The sequence below is a fragment of the Dermacentor silvarum genome, chromosome 9 (assembly GCF_013339745.2).
Source record: "Dermacentor silvarum isolate Dsil-2018 chromosome 9, BIME_Dsil_1.4, whole genome shotgun sequence".
NCBI lineage: Eukaryota > Metazoa > Arthropoda > Arachnida > Ixodida > Ixodidae > Dermacentor > Dermacentor silvarum.
In genome coordinates this window covers 86,008,833-86,026,528 of record NC_051162.1, presented here as the reverse complement: position 1 = coordinate 86,026,528, position 17,696 = coordinate 86,008,833, and the positions used below count along the sequence as shown (strand labels likewise).

General features: G+C 44.3%; 1 protein-coding gene across 1 annotated transcript; it reads left to right on the top strand.

Annotated features, from left to right (window-relative positions):
- Positions 1 to 997: 997 nt before the first annotated feature.
- Positions 998 to 16,878, top strand: LOC125940434 (uncharacterized). The gene is made up of 7 exons (XM_049656584.1): positions 998 to 1,126; positions 5,113 to 5,237; positions 8,097 to 8,221; positions 9,311 to 9,418; positions 10,540 to 10,647; positions 12,926 to 13,033; positions 16,653 to 16,878. The coding sequence occupies exons 2-7, from the start codon at positions 5,164 to 5,166 to the stop codon at positions 16,667 to 16,669; spliced, it is 540 nt and encodes a 179-aa protein (XP_049512541.1). The 5' UTR covers positions 998 to 1,126; positions 5,113 to 5,163; the 3' UTR covers positions 16,670 to 16,878.
- The last annotated feature ends 818 nt before the right edge of the window (positions 16,879 to 17,696 follow it).

Here is a 17,696-nt window from a genome sequence, read left to right as displayed (position 1 = left end):
GCATTAGTAGCACGCAAAATCGACACATATATTCCACTAATTAACTTCTTGGTTAATTACTCTACGGTGCATATTACAATTCACGAATTGTGGCCGGTGAGCTTGTCAAGCGCATCCACTTGGAATGAATTTCGAGAATGACACCAGTTTGGAATGCTGTCGTTTTTGCGAGATAGCAGGGGAGCTAAAATTAAAGTACAAATGCGTTTAAATTATTCAGAGCGCCGAAGGAGTCATATCCCTTTACAGTTCGATTCGGATATTTTATGTATCATACTTTGTGGTTTTATGACTCATTTTATAGTTATTAGCTCATTCAGGGGCGATGCTGGCCACTTGTACCATTCAACTTCAGGTTCCAGAACGGTGAAATGAAGGTTAAAACTCGATCCTTTTTATCTTATCTTTAGGTCATAACAGCCCACTATTCAGCCGTACCTCGTTAAAACGAGGCTGATGATAAGCAAAGCGTGCACGTATTTAAATTAAACATAGCTCAGAAGTACTCCCTCCACTTTATAGCTGACCTTGATATTAATGAAAACCGGTACTCAATGTCTGAAATGGCAAAATTTGTCAATAAAACTCACGGTTCAGAATGGTCAAACACACTTTAAATGTGGTTAGTTTTGCAGCATAGCTTTAGACCACACACTGCGGATACGTCAGCCTTGCCTCGTCAAAAGGGCGCTGGGTAGTAAAAAGAGAAAAAGAAAATGCATGAAAGCGGTGAATCTTACGAGAACTGTGATAACCTATTCGCCTGTCAATGAAAGAGACTCCTTTATTTAAAGCACAGCGCACGTGTCAGAAGGCTCTCACAAAAAGAAGGTGTGATATACCGGGAGGAGAATTCATTCCTTTTTTGCCGCTCTTGAGAACATGGTCATAAAGAGCAATCAGCATAGCAATTGTGAGGGAGACGAACACGCTCGCGTTTCTTCGGTGTACTCACCCTGAAGTGCCTCTTCGGTTTCTCTGTCTTCGAAGCACGCGCGTCAAAATGCTGAGGGCGTATCGGAAAACATTGCATACGAGGCTCCCAGAACATCCGAAACGGTGTTCACAAACGTGACCAACCTTGGTAAGAGAAGAACGATTCTCAAGGAACCCAAAACACACAAAGGTATTTTTGAGATTTTTTTTGTTGTGCCCTTTAATTTACCTCCCCTCGTTAAGACGTGATAAACCATGTGATGTGTGCCCATATGTTGCCTGTCCTGTCTATAGTTGAAGTGCTAGTTTTGTTATGTTACCTCAGTTTCTTCCATGGTGCTCTTGTTGGGAAATACACTTACTGCGCCTTGAAACGTGAGCAGCAACCATAATGTTGTTATAGTCACTATGGCGGTGCGCTGCTATGGACGAGGTCGCAGGTTCAATTCCGGGTCCCAGCGGCCAGCTTGAGATGAGGACGAAATGCAAAAACACTCGTGTACCGTGCACTGGGTGCAACTTAAAGAACCTCCACTAGTCAAAATTATTCCGTAACCCCCTCTGCCTTCTACTCAGATCGTGGTTATTGGCCCGTAAAACCGAAGTATCTGATTTAATTTAGCTGTTTTAAAGTAAGTTGTGGACCTGCTTCTCAATGTAGAAAACTTTCTGCCGGCTACAACTTGCAGTAATAGGCACCTAGCCGCCGTGGTGGGTCTGTCTCTGTGGCGTCCTGCTGCTCGGCACAAGGTGGCGGGCGCGATGCCTGACCGCGGCGTTCGTATTTCGAATGCGGAACGCAAGAAAAGTTTGTGTACTTAGATTTAGGTGCATGTTGAAGAAACGTGGAAACGTGAATGGTAGAAGTCAATCTACTATTCTAAAATAGTTACATCGACATGAAAGATGTGAGTCTATAATCCTCAAATGCAGTAAAGATTATTTAGATAAAGTGCAATATTTGCAATACTAACGGGCAGAGCTAGTATTTCACTGAAATTTGCGCATCCTCGTTGGCATTATTTGTTGAAATAAGTGCAATGTACAGGGTCGACCACATCTAAGGTGAACACCTCATTAGTATTCAAAACATCATAGAAGCTGTTGTTCCGTACATAATTCAAAAAATCATTATTGTGTTTATTGACGCCATGATGACACATCGTATAACGAACATTTCTCTTGTGAAGTACAATAAACGCTGTAGTTTTACTGGCTTGAATACTAATGAGGTGTTCACATTAGATGTGGTCGACTCTCTACCGAGAACACTGGATATTTGGCGTGCTTAGCTTCCGGAAAAATATTTTTATTTTCATTTGTTTTTCTGACCAATTTATGTCTTCGTGTGGCGTCACTTTATGTCTTATGTCTTCGGGTGGCGTCCCGCAGACTTTCGTACAATTGAATGGAGGGTACCGAACGTAGGTGGTGGTATTGTATTTCCGACCAAGTCTGTTTTATATAACACAAAGAAGAGAAAAACAACTAAAGTGGTTAAGATAGAGGAAACTTATGCAGAAAGGAGCGTTTGTAGTAATAAAGTAAGCGTAATTCTCTAATACCACGAGGAGTGCGGGAGGAGTGCATCTATGCCAGAGTTTCAAAGTTGCGTCACTCACCGCTCTTTCGTTTTCACATGAATCCAAGCCGCTGTTCATGACTAGGCTGACCGGTTTTGAAATGCTGGAACGTAACTATTCAATAGCATGAAATCAATGAATTGTCACGGCTGTACCCGTTCGCCGTTGGTGTGAAGTCGATCGACGGGGTATACAAGCCGGTTGGTCGTTCCGTACTCAAGCGAACACAGTGAAAGAGTCAGAGTTGGCAGTAAACAAAAAAAGATATTTATCGACTGATAATGACGCACAAATTACAAAAGATAATAAAAATGACACAAGAAAACTAACACATCTGAACTTAATATAGCACAATGATGACGACAAATAAATACGACGAGCCGTAACAGTAGATATGAAAATGAAACAGTGCGAGGATCAATTATACAAGAATACACTTCACAGTAATTGACCAAAACGAAGTTCAAATGAAAACAAAGTTCAAAAGAAAAGAAATGATGTCATACGCGTGGCCTGGCAGCAGCAGCAAGTCCGTAAACCATGAAGTCGGCGCGCAGAGCTTTCCCGAAGAATGCTGGCGGGCCGATCTTGTCGAGGTGGATGCGATTGCTAGGCTGGGTTTCCCGGGAGTCTTTATCTGACGACTTCCCTCAAGCAGGTTGAGCTCACTTGAGGCGAAGCACCGTGAGCTTCGTTGCACACGCTGGTTTGACGTCTCGTACGTTAACTAGTTACTTGGAGTTCCGACGTGGCTAGGCGGCCCAGGCGATACTGTAAGGCACTAGCTCCTTGACTACTTCTCAGTAGATTACAGGCTCAGCTTCTAGACTGATTAGCAGGGCCCAAAACCTGCGCTTAAATAGCCTCTCCTTTCCCTAGTTCTCTATGTAGGAGAACTGCAGGTATGCAGAGTTGACCTAATTATTTCATGACTCCTCCCAAAAGTCTTGGCCGCGCCCCTTTCAAACAGGGGCGAAGGAACGGTAGATTTCCCTCCACACTGCACCACACGGACGCACACGAACACACCTTGGTCCGTTAATCGGCGTGTCGCTTTCGCGAAACTATATGCCGCACCGTGAGACCACGACGTTTTTTTTTTTGACGCCGGTTATTCGGCGTGTCGCTTTCTCGAAACTATATGCCGCACCGTGAGAACACGACGTTTTTGGCGGCCGCTAATTGGCGTGTCGTTGACTCGAGAAACTATGCCGCTCCATGACAATATGCATGTAACGCAACCGAAGAAATGAGAAAAATAACATTTATTAAAGTTGTCCACTCATCCCTTCACTTAATTTTAGGTGTCGTCTTCATAGCATGCTGAATGCCTTATATCACTTGTAGATGATAAAAAGGAAACCGTTGTGGATCGCTGCATTGAAAATATTTTGCTTCGGCATTTGGGTATTTATTATTTGGCGGTCTAAGGATGATCACTAGCATTGATAATGCAGCGCAAACTACACTTTTTCCCCAAATTTTTGTGCCATATCACTGGTGCCAGCGCATCAGTATGACGGCACTGACGTAAAGAAAAATTCACATTTTAAGGCAGTTTTTTTGTGAAGGGAGAGTTCTCAAAAATTGCTAGCTTGAGTCTTCATTTCGGTGAGAATGCATTACAATACAACGTCACAATGCCATATAACCTGGTTTAAAATTCATGACCTCACAGGGTCTATTGCGGGTACTTCACGGAGGTGCCGCCGACAGTATTTAGCTTCTTACGATTTTTATGAATTACGAACCCTTCGGTCACGGTAAGGCATATGTTTTGCTAATCTAGGAAAACCCACCATGGTTGCTTAATGACTATTGTGTTAGGCTGCTAGGCACGAGGTCGCGGGATGAAATCCCGGCCACGGCGGCCGCATTTCGATGGGGGTGAAATGAGAAAACACGCGTGCACTTTGATTTAGGTCCGCGTTAAAGAACCGCAAGTGGTTCAAATTATTCCGGAGTTCCCCACTACGGCGTGCCTCATAATCAGATCGTGATTTTAGCACGTAAAACTTAATTTTTTAAATTTAGGAGCGTAATTTACCAATAAACCTTGATTACATTACGTTATTTAGTATCATCTTCCCACGTAGCATCATAAAGGCATGCTGCACGCTTCCTAAGATGTCTTTATTAATGGAAAAAAGTCACCGACGATTACGAAACTTCTTAATGCGAAATTTGCGCGCAGCTCTGCACGGGTATTCATTTTACAATATATTGGTTGGCGCGGACAATCTGTGTCGTGCAAAGTGGGGCGCGACTGCCTCACTAATCTGGAGATCGCGGGAGCCAGCGCGTGGGGGACGCGTGGGCTCGATTCACAGCAGCCGCCGCCAAGAGACCTCCCAGGCGACGCGCGCTACTCTGGCGCCATCTCGTAGCCATCGTCGCCGCACTACGCTTTTCTTCTCACGCTTTCGCCATACCCTCCTCCGCTTTCCTCGGAGAAGGGTATGGCCGTTTACGGTCGATTAGACGCCGACACTCACCGCAGCAACGGGTGATTAAGAGCTGCGTTCTAAAGAAAACCCCGTCTGTAGCAGACCAAATAAAATTCTAAACATTTTCCGAAACTCACCTTTTGCAGATGGCCACTTCAAGGTGAACTATACGGCAGAAGGCCACCATAAACACCAAGATGCTGTTACTGCTGACCGTATCGACGTGCATAGTATTTATCACAGCAGCCATGGCGTTCGAAACAAATGGAGTGTAAGCGAAAGGAAGCTTGTTATTATTTGTTGACTTTCGGCTTGAAAACATACTGCGCTTGCGCAGAGCCTTGTCGACACCTTTTGAAGACTTGTTAGTATTTTGCTACGGAGTGGCCGGAAATGCGATCTGTCTTATTTTTGGATCCAGAGTTAGCAAAGCTCGTTGTTATTTAAAGGTCTTCCATTCACATGAGACCACTGTTACTTCTGATAGCAAAGTCTACATAGTTTTAATGTAAGCTCTTGAAGCACCTTGTCGGAAGTCTCTTGTAGGGCATATGTGCCTCCGAGACTTGTAATCATGCAAATTTAGCTTGCGGTAACTCATACTTGGTGTTTGCGCTGGTTTATGTAATATTGTCTGAAGCCAGTCGTGCGTCATAAATGTAATCCGGCGAAGCGAAAAAAAAATACGGCAGAAATGAACGGAAAGCTGTGCGCCGAAATCATTCAGGCAACAGTCGCCGTTCGTTCAGTGCATCATAAATGGCGCCACAAAACGATGTCGCAGCAGACACGGATGCCCCACTACGGCGCGTAGCATCTTGCAAGTGGAACTTTATTCAAAAATGCACTTGACGCGGCAGCAGGTAGGGTGAAATCAGGTCTGAGGAGTTCGGTTTGAAGCAGTACGCATCTGGATACACTATTCCACTTATCTTGGAGCTTTAAACTTCCCTTTCAAGATGAATAAATAAAACAAGAAAATGTAATTATAAAAGGAACTCTGCACGGGCGAAGATAGAAACAGAACGTTGCCAAAAAACTAAGCGCCAACATCGAACTCGAGTGAGTACATAAAATTGCTTGAGAAAAAAGCGAACTGTATGTGACCAACTACCTCACACGGTCAGTTCTAATATATACCGTCCCGAGTATTTAGAACGCATGTCCGTAGTAATAAAATTATTTCAATGCAAAATGCTGTGATTTCCAACACAATAACTGGTCATGGTCCAAGCATGGTCTAGGCGACAACGGAATATTACGTAGAGCCCTAATTTTGTAGCATAGTGATTGGCTAAGCTTACACTACACATGGTAGTCCAGTAACACATGGACTACGTCCTCGCCTGCCCCTCCGCATGCAGATGATGCGGAACTTGCACGGTGTATTGTAGCAAGGGAGTGTGTAGTGTACGCAACACTTTAGGTAAGTATGCCTGGTATAAATAAAAGAAAGTACCATGGCGAGAACGGCAAAACAGTAAAGACGGTGATTAAATAGATAAAGTACGTGTGCCAGTGGTACCAATTCCAAGAAAGACCTGACATTGTTATGGCAAGTAATTTTTGTTGCAGTTCTAGAAAAACAGCTTGCCGTTTTGCGAGTCACAAGGAAAGAGCTCCCGTGTGATAAGAGACCAACAGGGTTGACAAGCAGGTCAGGAAACGGCAGTGTGAGTGATAATCCATCCGTCAAAACGTATTCTCAGGCTAGTGCACTCTTAACATGGCAGAAAATGGTGACATAGAACACGAGGGACTAGCAAGGAGACAAACGATTACAGGGAGCACTAACAACTGAAGGTTATGCACCAAATCTGCATAAACCGCCAGTTCTCTGAGGCAAAGGTGAGCGACTGCAGTCTCTGCAGTTCAAACCTAGATGTCCCCAGATAATTTTTATTGGGCTGATTGGCTGGCTAGAGAAAATATGGAAACGCGTTTGAGATAAAATTGCTGGGGGAATTTTGTGCCAGCAGGCCCGCTGTTGTGCAATCAGAGAAAGATTTCTGCCTCCGGTCGGCATCGGCTATGGACGCGAAGTAGGCTTGTGTTTCTCAATTTGTACTTGTGCTGACGCGTATCCGAAGTTTATTGCTCGTCAACCAGCATTTATTCTGTGCGATGAATAAATAAATTTTCAGTCGCTAGTGCGTGCTGCGATTGTCTCGATCACTTTGCTTGTCTCTCGTATGCTCTGGTGCTGTTCGCTGTCATCATCATCAACAACTAGAATCACACCTACAGTAGCTTGTCAGACGAGATATGCGACACCCTAACTACCGCGGGGGGGGGGGGGGCGGGTGTGGTAGAGTGTTTCATGAAAGGGTAAGACCCCATCCATCTGAAATCAGCGCGCAGGTAAAAATAGAACCAATACGGGTCCCACGGGACTGTTTCCTCGTTTCCCTCTCCGACATCATTTCCTTCTAAGGGATTTACCGACTGCAGATCAATTGGTGTAGGTCCTGCTCACTATTTTGCTTGCCTCATTAGAATGACCTGCACTTCAGCCTGTTGAGATCATGGCCGCGAGAAAACCACCTAATACTCGCTTTGCCACTGTTTCCGCTAAAGCCCGCAAAGGCATCCACTCGAGATTTTGCTCGCACGCCTCGATGACCGGTCGCTTTCGAAGCAGGCGAACCTGGAATGCAGGCCTAAACGGAAGTAGCATCAGAAGGTGATGAAGGTTCTACTGAACTTCCTACGTTCAATAGGTTTACTTAAACGACTGCTACATGACCGCACATTCGTGCATGTGGTTGCCTTCACCGCTTTCCTAAACATTTTACCGTCTCTCTTTACCCCTCTCCAAGCGCAGGGTAGCAAACCGGACCTTACCTCCCTTAGATTACCTGCCTGCCTGTTATTTCCACCTCATTTATCTCTTTGCCTGACACGTGTACCCTTTTAAATTACCTCCTTGGCCTCTTCAGTTTCGTTTGTAGCTTCACGCTGCGCTCAGGTGGGGGCCCAACTTTCCTAGTCATTAAACTTCGTTCACCTTGCCGATTTGCGCGGTACTAATTGGCTCACTTTTTAGCCTTACCGTTACAATTTCTGATTATAGAAAAAGAAAGGAGAGAGAAACCGTTGACGTTCATGTCATTAATTTCTGGTGACTCAGGAACGTGAACGTTTGCGACATGACCTCCTGCGACGCGATGTGCAAGGAGCAGCACAAGCAGCACAAGAACCTCAAGCTCGGAGGACAGTGCGAGCGAGGGGTGTGCCGTTGCTCCTACCGCACAGGTGCGCATGCTCGCGTTTACACAGTGGCAGCTGCCTTTTCCTGTTCATCATCTGGAAAGTGGGGTGAACAAACGCGTCAATGGGGCTGAACTATTGCTGTTCGAAACAACTAGCCCGAACACAACGCACTTTCATTGAAGTAGCACACTTTCGGGAGTCATCGCTTTCCTTGATGCGATTGAAATGGTCTTCAGTCCATAATACAAATAATCTCCATCATGTTATTCTAGCGAAATCAGTCTTCACAGTATAAGTTTAGAATTCCTGCCTCATCATTTAGTATGGTCTCGAGAAAACTGTTCATCGGAGTGAACATAATGTAACATGGACTCGTGCGTTTTTCCCGTAGTAGTTAATGGCTAGAAATGGTTCTGCCTGAGCCTTTCTTGCAGTGTCAGTGCGATATTTGCTGCAAGTCTAGGTAATAATTGCGCTCTAGACGTTCAATGTGAAAAGGTTCCTTGCGAGCTATAATGAGCTTTTTTCAAAACTCTAAATGTTGAAGATACGCATATGGGACGTCTTTCATCTGGAAGTCTTTAACAAGAGACCAGCGCACATGGCGGTAGCTTATGCGTGACTATAGAAAGTGTTCGATGCCTTCAGTAGCGTTCCCTGAAGTAGAAAGGGCAGAATCGGTACGCTCTGTCTTTAATAACTATACTTGCGTATGGGCAGACGCGTTCTTATTTGATTATATTAGGATAGAGATACATTTATTATGTTAGGAAAGCTGAGAGGTCGACAGAGTCAATGTTCTGACCTGCTACTCCACATTGGGGCACTGAAATTGGAGTGTTGATAATGGGGACGAAAATGGTGGTGACTCAACTCTAACAGCGAATACTCTTTCAAGTCTCAAATCCAGTTCCCTACCATGCAAGAATTTGATGACAGCCCTCAGAACAGCACGCTGACGACGAGGGTCCGTCCAGGGTCCCAGTATAACCTTTTCAGACGAAGGTTGATTCATAAACGTAGAGAAGTGTTCTGCCACCGATTGTCTTAGCTCTCATGAGAAGTTGTACATGGTAATCTGCCTGGCAGCGTTACGTGCTGCATTCCAATATGGATGAATTGTCTATGCAGTGTGCGAACAAAAGAAGTGTCAGGATTACTGCCGAATGAAGTACAGTCAGAAGAAACATGTATATGCAAACTGCACTAATGAGATGTGCTACTGCAGCTGGCATGATGGTAAGCACAAATTGTTATTTTTTAAGATTCAAATGCATTAGTTTTTTGCATGATATTGTGATCCTTAATTCTACGGATGGGATCAGAAAGAGAAACATAGAACGTAGCGGATTCCACATAGCGTGTCAAGGCTATATTCTCTAGAGAGGGTAAACATTTTTAGCTTGGGGTTGATATCAAGCAAGTAACCCCATTCTCGCGTTTCAAAATACGGGCTAACGCATAGCAGGAACAGGTTATAGTAATTGTTTATTTATTTGTTCTGTTCCGTAATAATGCGGCACGATGAGGAAAATGAGTCTTGTTATTTTAGGCTTTCTACACTTATACTATGTTAACGGGAATTTTGGTTCTTAATGGGGATGTCCTCGAACTTCAATTTCTCCAGTTTTCTTGCTGCGGTGCGAAATTTAACCTGAGTTTGAGATATTAAATTGCTTTTCCTCAGGATCCAACCACAATGTAGAGTAATAGGATTAGAAGACCTAAAGGTATAGAATGGAGTAGGCTCAGGAAGGGCACGGGTAATTGAAGATATCTGGGACAGGCGTTCGCCATCTCGGGGAGCTAAACTGACTTGTGACGACAGTCACTGGCTCCGACAGATTCCTAGCTTGGTTGGTAAATGGGACATCATTAGAGAACGGTGTACGAGCTCTCAAAGCCCCTTATTCTACACTGCTTCATTAAGTTTTGCTGTAAATATCTGGAAACTACCCATGTGGTATTCAGGATGACAGATATTTGAAGTGATCAAGCCTACAGCCAATTCCTAAAATTTCCTGCTTGGAGCTCAAGTTTCGATACTGGGACTTGTCTACGTAAAATCAAAGACAAGTACTTTTGTCGAAACGTTGGCTTCAGGGTCGAGGCCTCTCTTCTTTGCCCTTTGTTGTTCTGTAATATGGCGTTGCTAAAGATGCACATTTTCTATTTTGGTGGGCCAAAGGAAAAACAAAAGCATCGATACGTTCTACAACCGTTAATGATGCAAATCATTTCATAAAGAACATGTGATCGCTCCCTCTCAGGAGAGTATTGTCTGTAGACAAACCTAGGCTAATGTTGCATGTCGAGAGTGACCTGAAATGATAGGTGGTACCTGCCATGCCTTCCTGCAGCTTGTCAAGAGCAGAAGTGTTCGAGTTACTGTCATAAGAAGTATGGCCGAAAAGTCGGCCTCTATTCGAGGTGCAACGATGGGGTGTGTTACTGCGGCTGGGAGAAGGGTAAGCAGATGCTTTATTTCTTTACTCCGTATGAGGTGTTGAATCAGATAGGATTTCGCGATAGGAGCCTGAAGCGTCACTACAACTCTTTAAGCCACCTCTTCCCGCAGCTGCAATTTTCCCATAATGACCCATCTTGAATAAAATGTCCTCGAAGCGACAGCTATTCCACTGATTTAAAGAAAAATACACTAAAATTAGCAGGAGCAATAAAATTCTAGTAGCTGATAATCACGCAATTTTGACTGAAGCAGTAAAATATCTTGATATAGTGGGGGGTAATATATATTGCGGCCTAAAGGAACGAATAAATGTGTAAGCGTCGATCATCACGTTATGTTTTACTTAGCCTGTGAAGTGCTCCAAGCTATAATGAGTGAAATGTAATTAATACTAGAAAATAGGTAAAATTTCAGTCAAACTAGTCTGAATTTTAGCCTATTTCTCCTGTAAACATTTGTACGTAATTAGGTATGTACAAAAACATTGTAATAGATAGAACATTCGGAATCTAAAAGAACCAGTGGAATTATGCCTGCCAAAGTCACCTCACGTTTACCCAGGCTCTGAAATCAGCCGTTGATAAAGTGGGTCTGGGCACTTTCCAAATGAGAGTGTGAGCATTGCAACAATGCCCAGATATGACGTGATGGTTGTTTGGCGCCATATTGATGCACATGTGGATGGATGGCAGTCGCTTTTTAAAGACGAACTGTTCCATGGGTTTACAAGCACGGACTAATAGTTAACATTCTTCTGATGAGTGTTAGTTGGTTAGCTTTAGAGTGCATCAGGACTCCACCCATGTCCCCTATGAGAAACGTAATTGTCATATTTGTGTGTGTGCCAAAACCACGATCTCATTATGAGGAACGCCGTAGTGATGTCTCCGGATTAATTTAGACCACCTGGGGTTCTTTAACGTGCACCCAAATCTAAGTGCACGGGTGTGTTTTCCTTTCACCCCCTTCGAAATGAGGCCGCCGTGGCCAGGATTCAATCCCGTGACCGCGTACTTAGCCGCCCGACACCGTGGTCGCTAAGCAACCACGGCGGATAAAAAAAAAAAACTCATTTGAAATAGTCATATAATTTTCGCGCGTTCTTATGGTCATTAATGGAGGTGATGAGATCAGTAAGAGTAATAAAAAGGACGTGGTGAATTCCACGGGGCATGTCAAGGTCCCGAATCCCTGGAAGCAGTAAATATTTTCGGCTTCATACGACTTCATACGACTTCAATAGTCCACTCAATAGTCGTATGAAGCTACAAAGAAAACTCAAATTCATGAAAGTGTGAAACTTTTCATGAAATGCAAACTTTTCTTTGAGAAACCGTACGGGTTCCCTTTTTAGCTTGGTGCAGCAGTCGGGCTTTTCATGAAGTTTTCTCCGCCACGCGTATTTCCGCAAAACTCATTTGCCATAAATACAGTTTTGCTCACTTTAAAAGCACTGATTGTCATCGCCCTATAATTAGCGCGACAGGCGGTAAAATTTCTGACACATCAAATTTAAGAAAATGTTATGAAAGAATGAGAAGCGGTAAAGCAGTAGTAGCAGGTGGCGAGCCTAAGTTGTGTGAGACTAACGGAACAGCTAGTTACGCTCATGCCCTGAGCGAGATTTTATAATGATCGAGACTATGGCGTGCGTATCATCTTGACGGAATAGACATAAAGCTCGGCTATTTATTCACTTTAGCTTACACTACAAGACGCAATGCCAGCAAGGAGATGAAATAGAAAGGCTGTAGTTCTGGCTGCAGGGCGCTTTGTTTATGGAGGCGCTTATGAAAAAAAAATTACTTGCCATATCGGTTCTGCGAAGGAAGCTGTTGCAAAACCACCGATACAACTGCTGAGGGGGGTGTGCAATGCTGTATTTATGGTTCAAATGCTTGTTTTGAGCTTGTTCTTTATTGTAACGTATGCTGTCCTGTGTGCTGTATGGGTGATTTAAATGAATGTATGCACTGTTTGCTTCACTTTGCAGAGCGCTTGTAGCATCTTCATTACGAGGGGGATGACCCATTGAAAGTTTGCTTGCTTGGAGGTTCATGAGGCATTGCTAATGATGACAATTTTTGTTCACGGACGGACATGAAAAATGTCGACCACTGAGAGGCAAACAGCTTCGCTGTAAAACTGTAAAATAACGCCGTACAGAGAAACATCGTACAATTTTGGTTAATACTCACTCAGTCTGCACTATCAATATCGCAAAGAACCCACTCGTTGTCGACTGATCGCATTGTTTCGTTTCTTTTCTTACTTAGAATGCGTGCTAACGCAATGTGTGAAATACTGTAAGACAAAGCATCCCAGAAAGCCGAATCTCGAAGCTTATTGCAAAGGAAATTTCTGCCACTGCAAATGGCGATTCTGTAAGTTCCATTATGCCTCGCTCGTGCGTCTTTTTGCTTCAATAAGTGAATAAGAATGCCTGGTTGTGCTAATGTACAACCGCATCACCGAATCGCGAGAAAATAAAGTGCTTAGGTGCTCAGACATCAGAACCCTTGAATAAATTTTGTATTGTCTACACAGATAGAAGCAGATCAGTGGGCATTGAGGGCAGTAGAGTTACGAACCAAACTCAATGGAATCAAGTATTTTTCTTTTCGACATAAAACAGTGATTGGGCAGCCGCTGCAAGCTATTTTGATATGCAGTTTTATTTGACGGGGTGACTGTCCCTATATTGGCAATACCACTAGCCGAATCAGGCGAGCAATATACATGCATGCACAAACAATGTCACAGGACACTTCTGGAAAACAACAGGTCCATAATGAGAATTTTCTTAGCACTGTGACATATAGGCAGTAAATTATTTCGCGAATGCAATTTAATATTTCTCCTTTTGTCCTTGATTTAACGCCTTAATGACCTGTCACCTAGAAAAAAAAACGCCTAACAACATAAGAAATAAGCAATGAACAATATACTAAACATACCAGTGAACTCGGCCGCATAATATTGTATAAACGTAGTGGGTTCGCCTATGACGATCCAAACGCAGATAGAGAGAAGGTGCGCTTAACGCGGATAAAATTTCACGTGGATAAAATAAAAAAATATATTTTGAACAGTCTATGAACTGTCCGTGGATGTTAAAACAGACTCTTAACTGCCTATAGACGGCAGTTGATAATCAGTCTAGTTATTCCCTTCTGGCATTTTGGTCCTTTTAACTCCGGATGAGTCCTTTCGTTAAAGAAACACAAACTCCATGTGTTATTAGGCTGTCAATAAGAACATATACAGACCACATGTGTGGTAAAGATGCGGTTATGCGTTCCTATAGGTTGTTCCGGTTTCGAGAGAGCCATTTCCCTGTGGTCACCACACATACTAAAACCATAGAAATTGTGTGGACACTGGAGGTGAATTCTCTCCACCACCGTCATCGCCACCATGATGTCGCAAGTGCGATTGCGCATGCGCGGCCCTGGCGGAGCGGTCTTTCGAGCAAACTCAACCGACATAGCTCAAGACAGCTAGCACTCTGCCGTGTGCACTCTGCTTTTAAGACGTCATGCCTATAGGCCTAAATTTTCCATTACCAAGCCCTGCGTCACAAAAGTGTGGTGACGTCAAAATCACCGCGGCCTACTTGGGAGCGGGCCCATTATATTCTATGGCAATCGGGCCAGGTATCATGACGCCATGCCCGCTCGGGCTCGCAAGCCACGTGTTGAAAGTCACGCGACGTGCTATGAGTGCCAGAATGGAGAAAGTAAATGCCATATAGACGCGTGAAAAGGCTGCACCCCCCACTTGGCAGCTCAAAATTTGGAAAAATAAATCCAACGGAGAAGCATTCGCGTTCGCTGCCTCGATGCCGGGCGCGCACATCGGCAAATTTCGATGCGCGGCGTACTCCCGCATGCTGCTATTAAATGGCGATAGCTGCGGGCTGAACTCTAATACAAAGGTACCTCGGGGGTGTGCACAATTTTGACCAAGAGGTTCGGTCCTGTGTAAGGGCCGCACCTCATCAATACTGAGAAAAAAATTCGGACGTTACACGAGCCTATACAGTACTCGCAGATCCATCACATTGTTGGAATCTCAGTGACGTGAAGCTTGTTTGAGTTGGTGAGTTAGCAACAGTAGCGGATGACAGGGACACAACCTCATCAGCTGTTAGTTGTCTGCGCGTCATGATGACGAAGGCGATGAATGCTGCTTGCAGAGGGAAGAATGTTGATGAGAGGTGCATGCATCGAGATGTGCGACGTGAAGCTAACTCCATTCACTGCGTCAAACACATTGTGTCGCAGTGACGCATCAATTCTGGGGCAGTGGCCAAGAACCAGAACGTACTCAGTCACCCAAGTTGCGTGCTCGGCTAGGCAGCAGCCAGCACACACGTAGTGCACCAAGTTGTCTATATATATTTAAAAATATATCCGACGAGCAAACTAGGGTATAAAGCTTTGCTATAAAACTTGGAAGGAGTATGACATCAGCCCTCCAACTATTGCAAGGCAGCCTCTTTTGAAGCTGATCTCTCCCTCCTTCCACTTGGGAAGTAATGGAAAATGCGCACATCGCGCGTTGAATCGTGGGAATCACGGGTTGGTTCGCGGTGGGTTTGGGCGCCGCTGGCCCTGACAGCTCTCTTTCTGCTTGCCGCATTTGTTGTCTACAGTTCTTGGCTTCAATACATTGTTGCCACTGCAAAGGCAACACTAGAACCGCAGCGTCTGCAAATTAAGCAAAGCGGGAGAGGCACAGCAAACAAGCAGACTTCAAACATAGCGATGCTGCGTGGAGGCGAATTGAACACGTCGCTTGCGATCACGTGCTTGGGTGTTTTTACCATAAAGCCACGTTTTTTTTTATTTCACGGCAAGGCTTCAGAATTGTGACGTCGGGATCTCTTCTAGATTTTCTTCCTTTGAGTGCTAGTGCGAGCATTTGTAGCGAAATGAGAAGGTTGGCAGGTGGATGCACGCGGGTCGGTCATACCAAAAAAGTCGGGCGATATGCTCACTTTCGCAGACGTGGTACAGTTGAAATGGGGAAGGTAGCGGCAGCTAATAATGATCGCTTGAAGGGCAAAAAAAAAACACTTGCTGCCAACTATTGCGCCCACGTTATGAACGCTACTTCCCCGGGGATTGAGCGCGCTATGTTAATGTTTGTTATTCGATGCGTGACACAAAACCCACTTGTTATAAGTGCTGACTGATGCTAATCAAGCGACAAGCAGCGAAGTGACTGGGACTGCGGGATGAGTCAAGGTGTTAAAGACATCGCTAGAATACGAAAAATGTTGGAGAAGGCTTTTGTGATAATCAAGTGCTCGAGCAACGACACTTTCCACTCTGCCGCCTTATTGGATCACGGACGGTGTCACTGCTGCGCATTCAATGGGAGTGAGGGAAGCGATCATAGAGATAAGCAGACTAATCTGGACAGAGCTCCGTTCCCGACATCGGGAAGTGGAAAATAAGTAAGAAAAGATGGAAGGAATGAGATAAGGAATGTTTATGCAGGCACACACACGCACAGCCATGTGTTTGTGGTCAAGTCGCGAGCGGTTAACTGAATCGGTATATTTACAAAAATTATATAAAAACTAAAACCCAGCACCGCTTTTGCAACGTTTTGCATCACAGATGCGAGACATAGTGAACGAGGTAAATTTTCTCTCCATGAAAGTTCCGTGAGTCTTACAGCCTCAATGTAGTGTCGGGGCAGTATACGAATAAAGTTGTATACAGTGAGAGCTAGCATTAGACAGCACAGTAAGAGCAAAAGTTAAAAAAAAAGACTGCAGTAAACACGCAATCCAAAAAGGACGCAATGTAGAATATGCGTTAAAGGCCTGCATTGATTTTGCGATTACAAAGCGAAAGCATTAGGAAATAAAGAAGTATATTACATCCTGCTCAAGAAGAACGGTTCAAATAATCACAGAGTACAAACAAAATCACATATAGTTAACTTCCCCTTTGTCGTGTCTGAAGGGTAGTTCTAATTTCGTTACAGGGTATCCGGGTCCGTAGACCACCGAGACAGCATGCAGCAAGTGGTCCTTGCAGACCGGGACAGCAAAGATGGTGCCCCGAAAAATTCGTGGTTCACCTATTGCTGCTCCTATGAAAGCGGAAGAGCTTCTAGTGGCCAACCCACCATAATAATACGCTTAAAAATTGCCTTCGAAGCGTTTGAAAACGGAGCAACTGAGATGCCTTATTAGAATTTGTGTTGTCGTTATCCGGAAATAACTGCTTATTTGAATGTGACATTTGTGAAATCGCCTTGTGTTTACTAAAATATTATTCAAGCTTTGTACCAACATTCGTGATGCTAGGGGCCGTGGTCAAAAAGCCACAACACGGACTTGACTAAGGCACAACCCAGTCCAAATGGCAAACACAAGCAAGTACTGCACAAGAAGAACATGCCTACCGGAAACGAAAAGAATAAATTGATCATGCATAAGCAACACAATAATATCGGAGACAGAGAATGGGAAAATATGAAAACGAAACGTAAATGTGATACAACGCGTCGTTTCGTGAACGCGCGTCGTTTTGTGAACGCATCTAGAAAGGAGCAATTTAGCGTCCCTGAGAGCTGAGTTTTTGTTGCTTCACAATGAACGTGACGTAGCGGTGGAGTTCATTTCCCTATGCTGATATCAGGAAGCTGCATTCGGCTCTAGCGCTAACCACAGCGCTATAGCGACGCATTTGAAGAGCGTACCGACATCAAAAGTAGTTCTGCTGCCCTTCTTCAGGAATCGCTTAGCTCGTGTGCTGCTTGTTGTAACGTATCAATGGGTTCGACCGAAGACGCATACGTCGCAGTTGATCACAACGTGGTGATGTAACCGTAACTGACAACCGATAGGATAATTAAAGTCATCTAAGGCAGAAAGAAGGTGGATGTCAAGAAAGACAACAGGAATGAAGATGCTGTAAATTAAAGTCATCTAAGGCAGAAAGAAGGTGGATGTCAAGAAAGGCAACAGGGATGAAGATGCCGTAAACGAATCACGAATTTTGGCGGCGAGGGAGATGAGAGAGG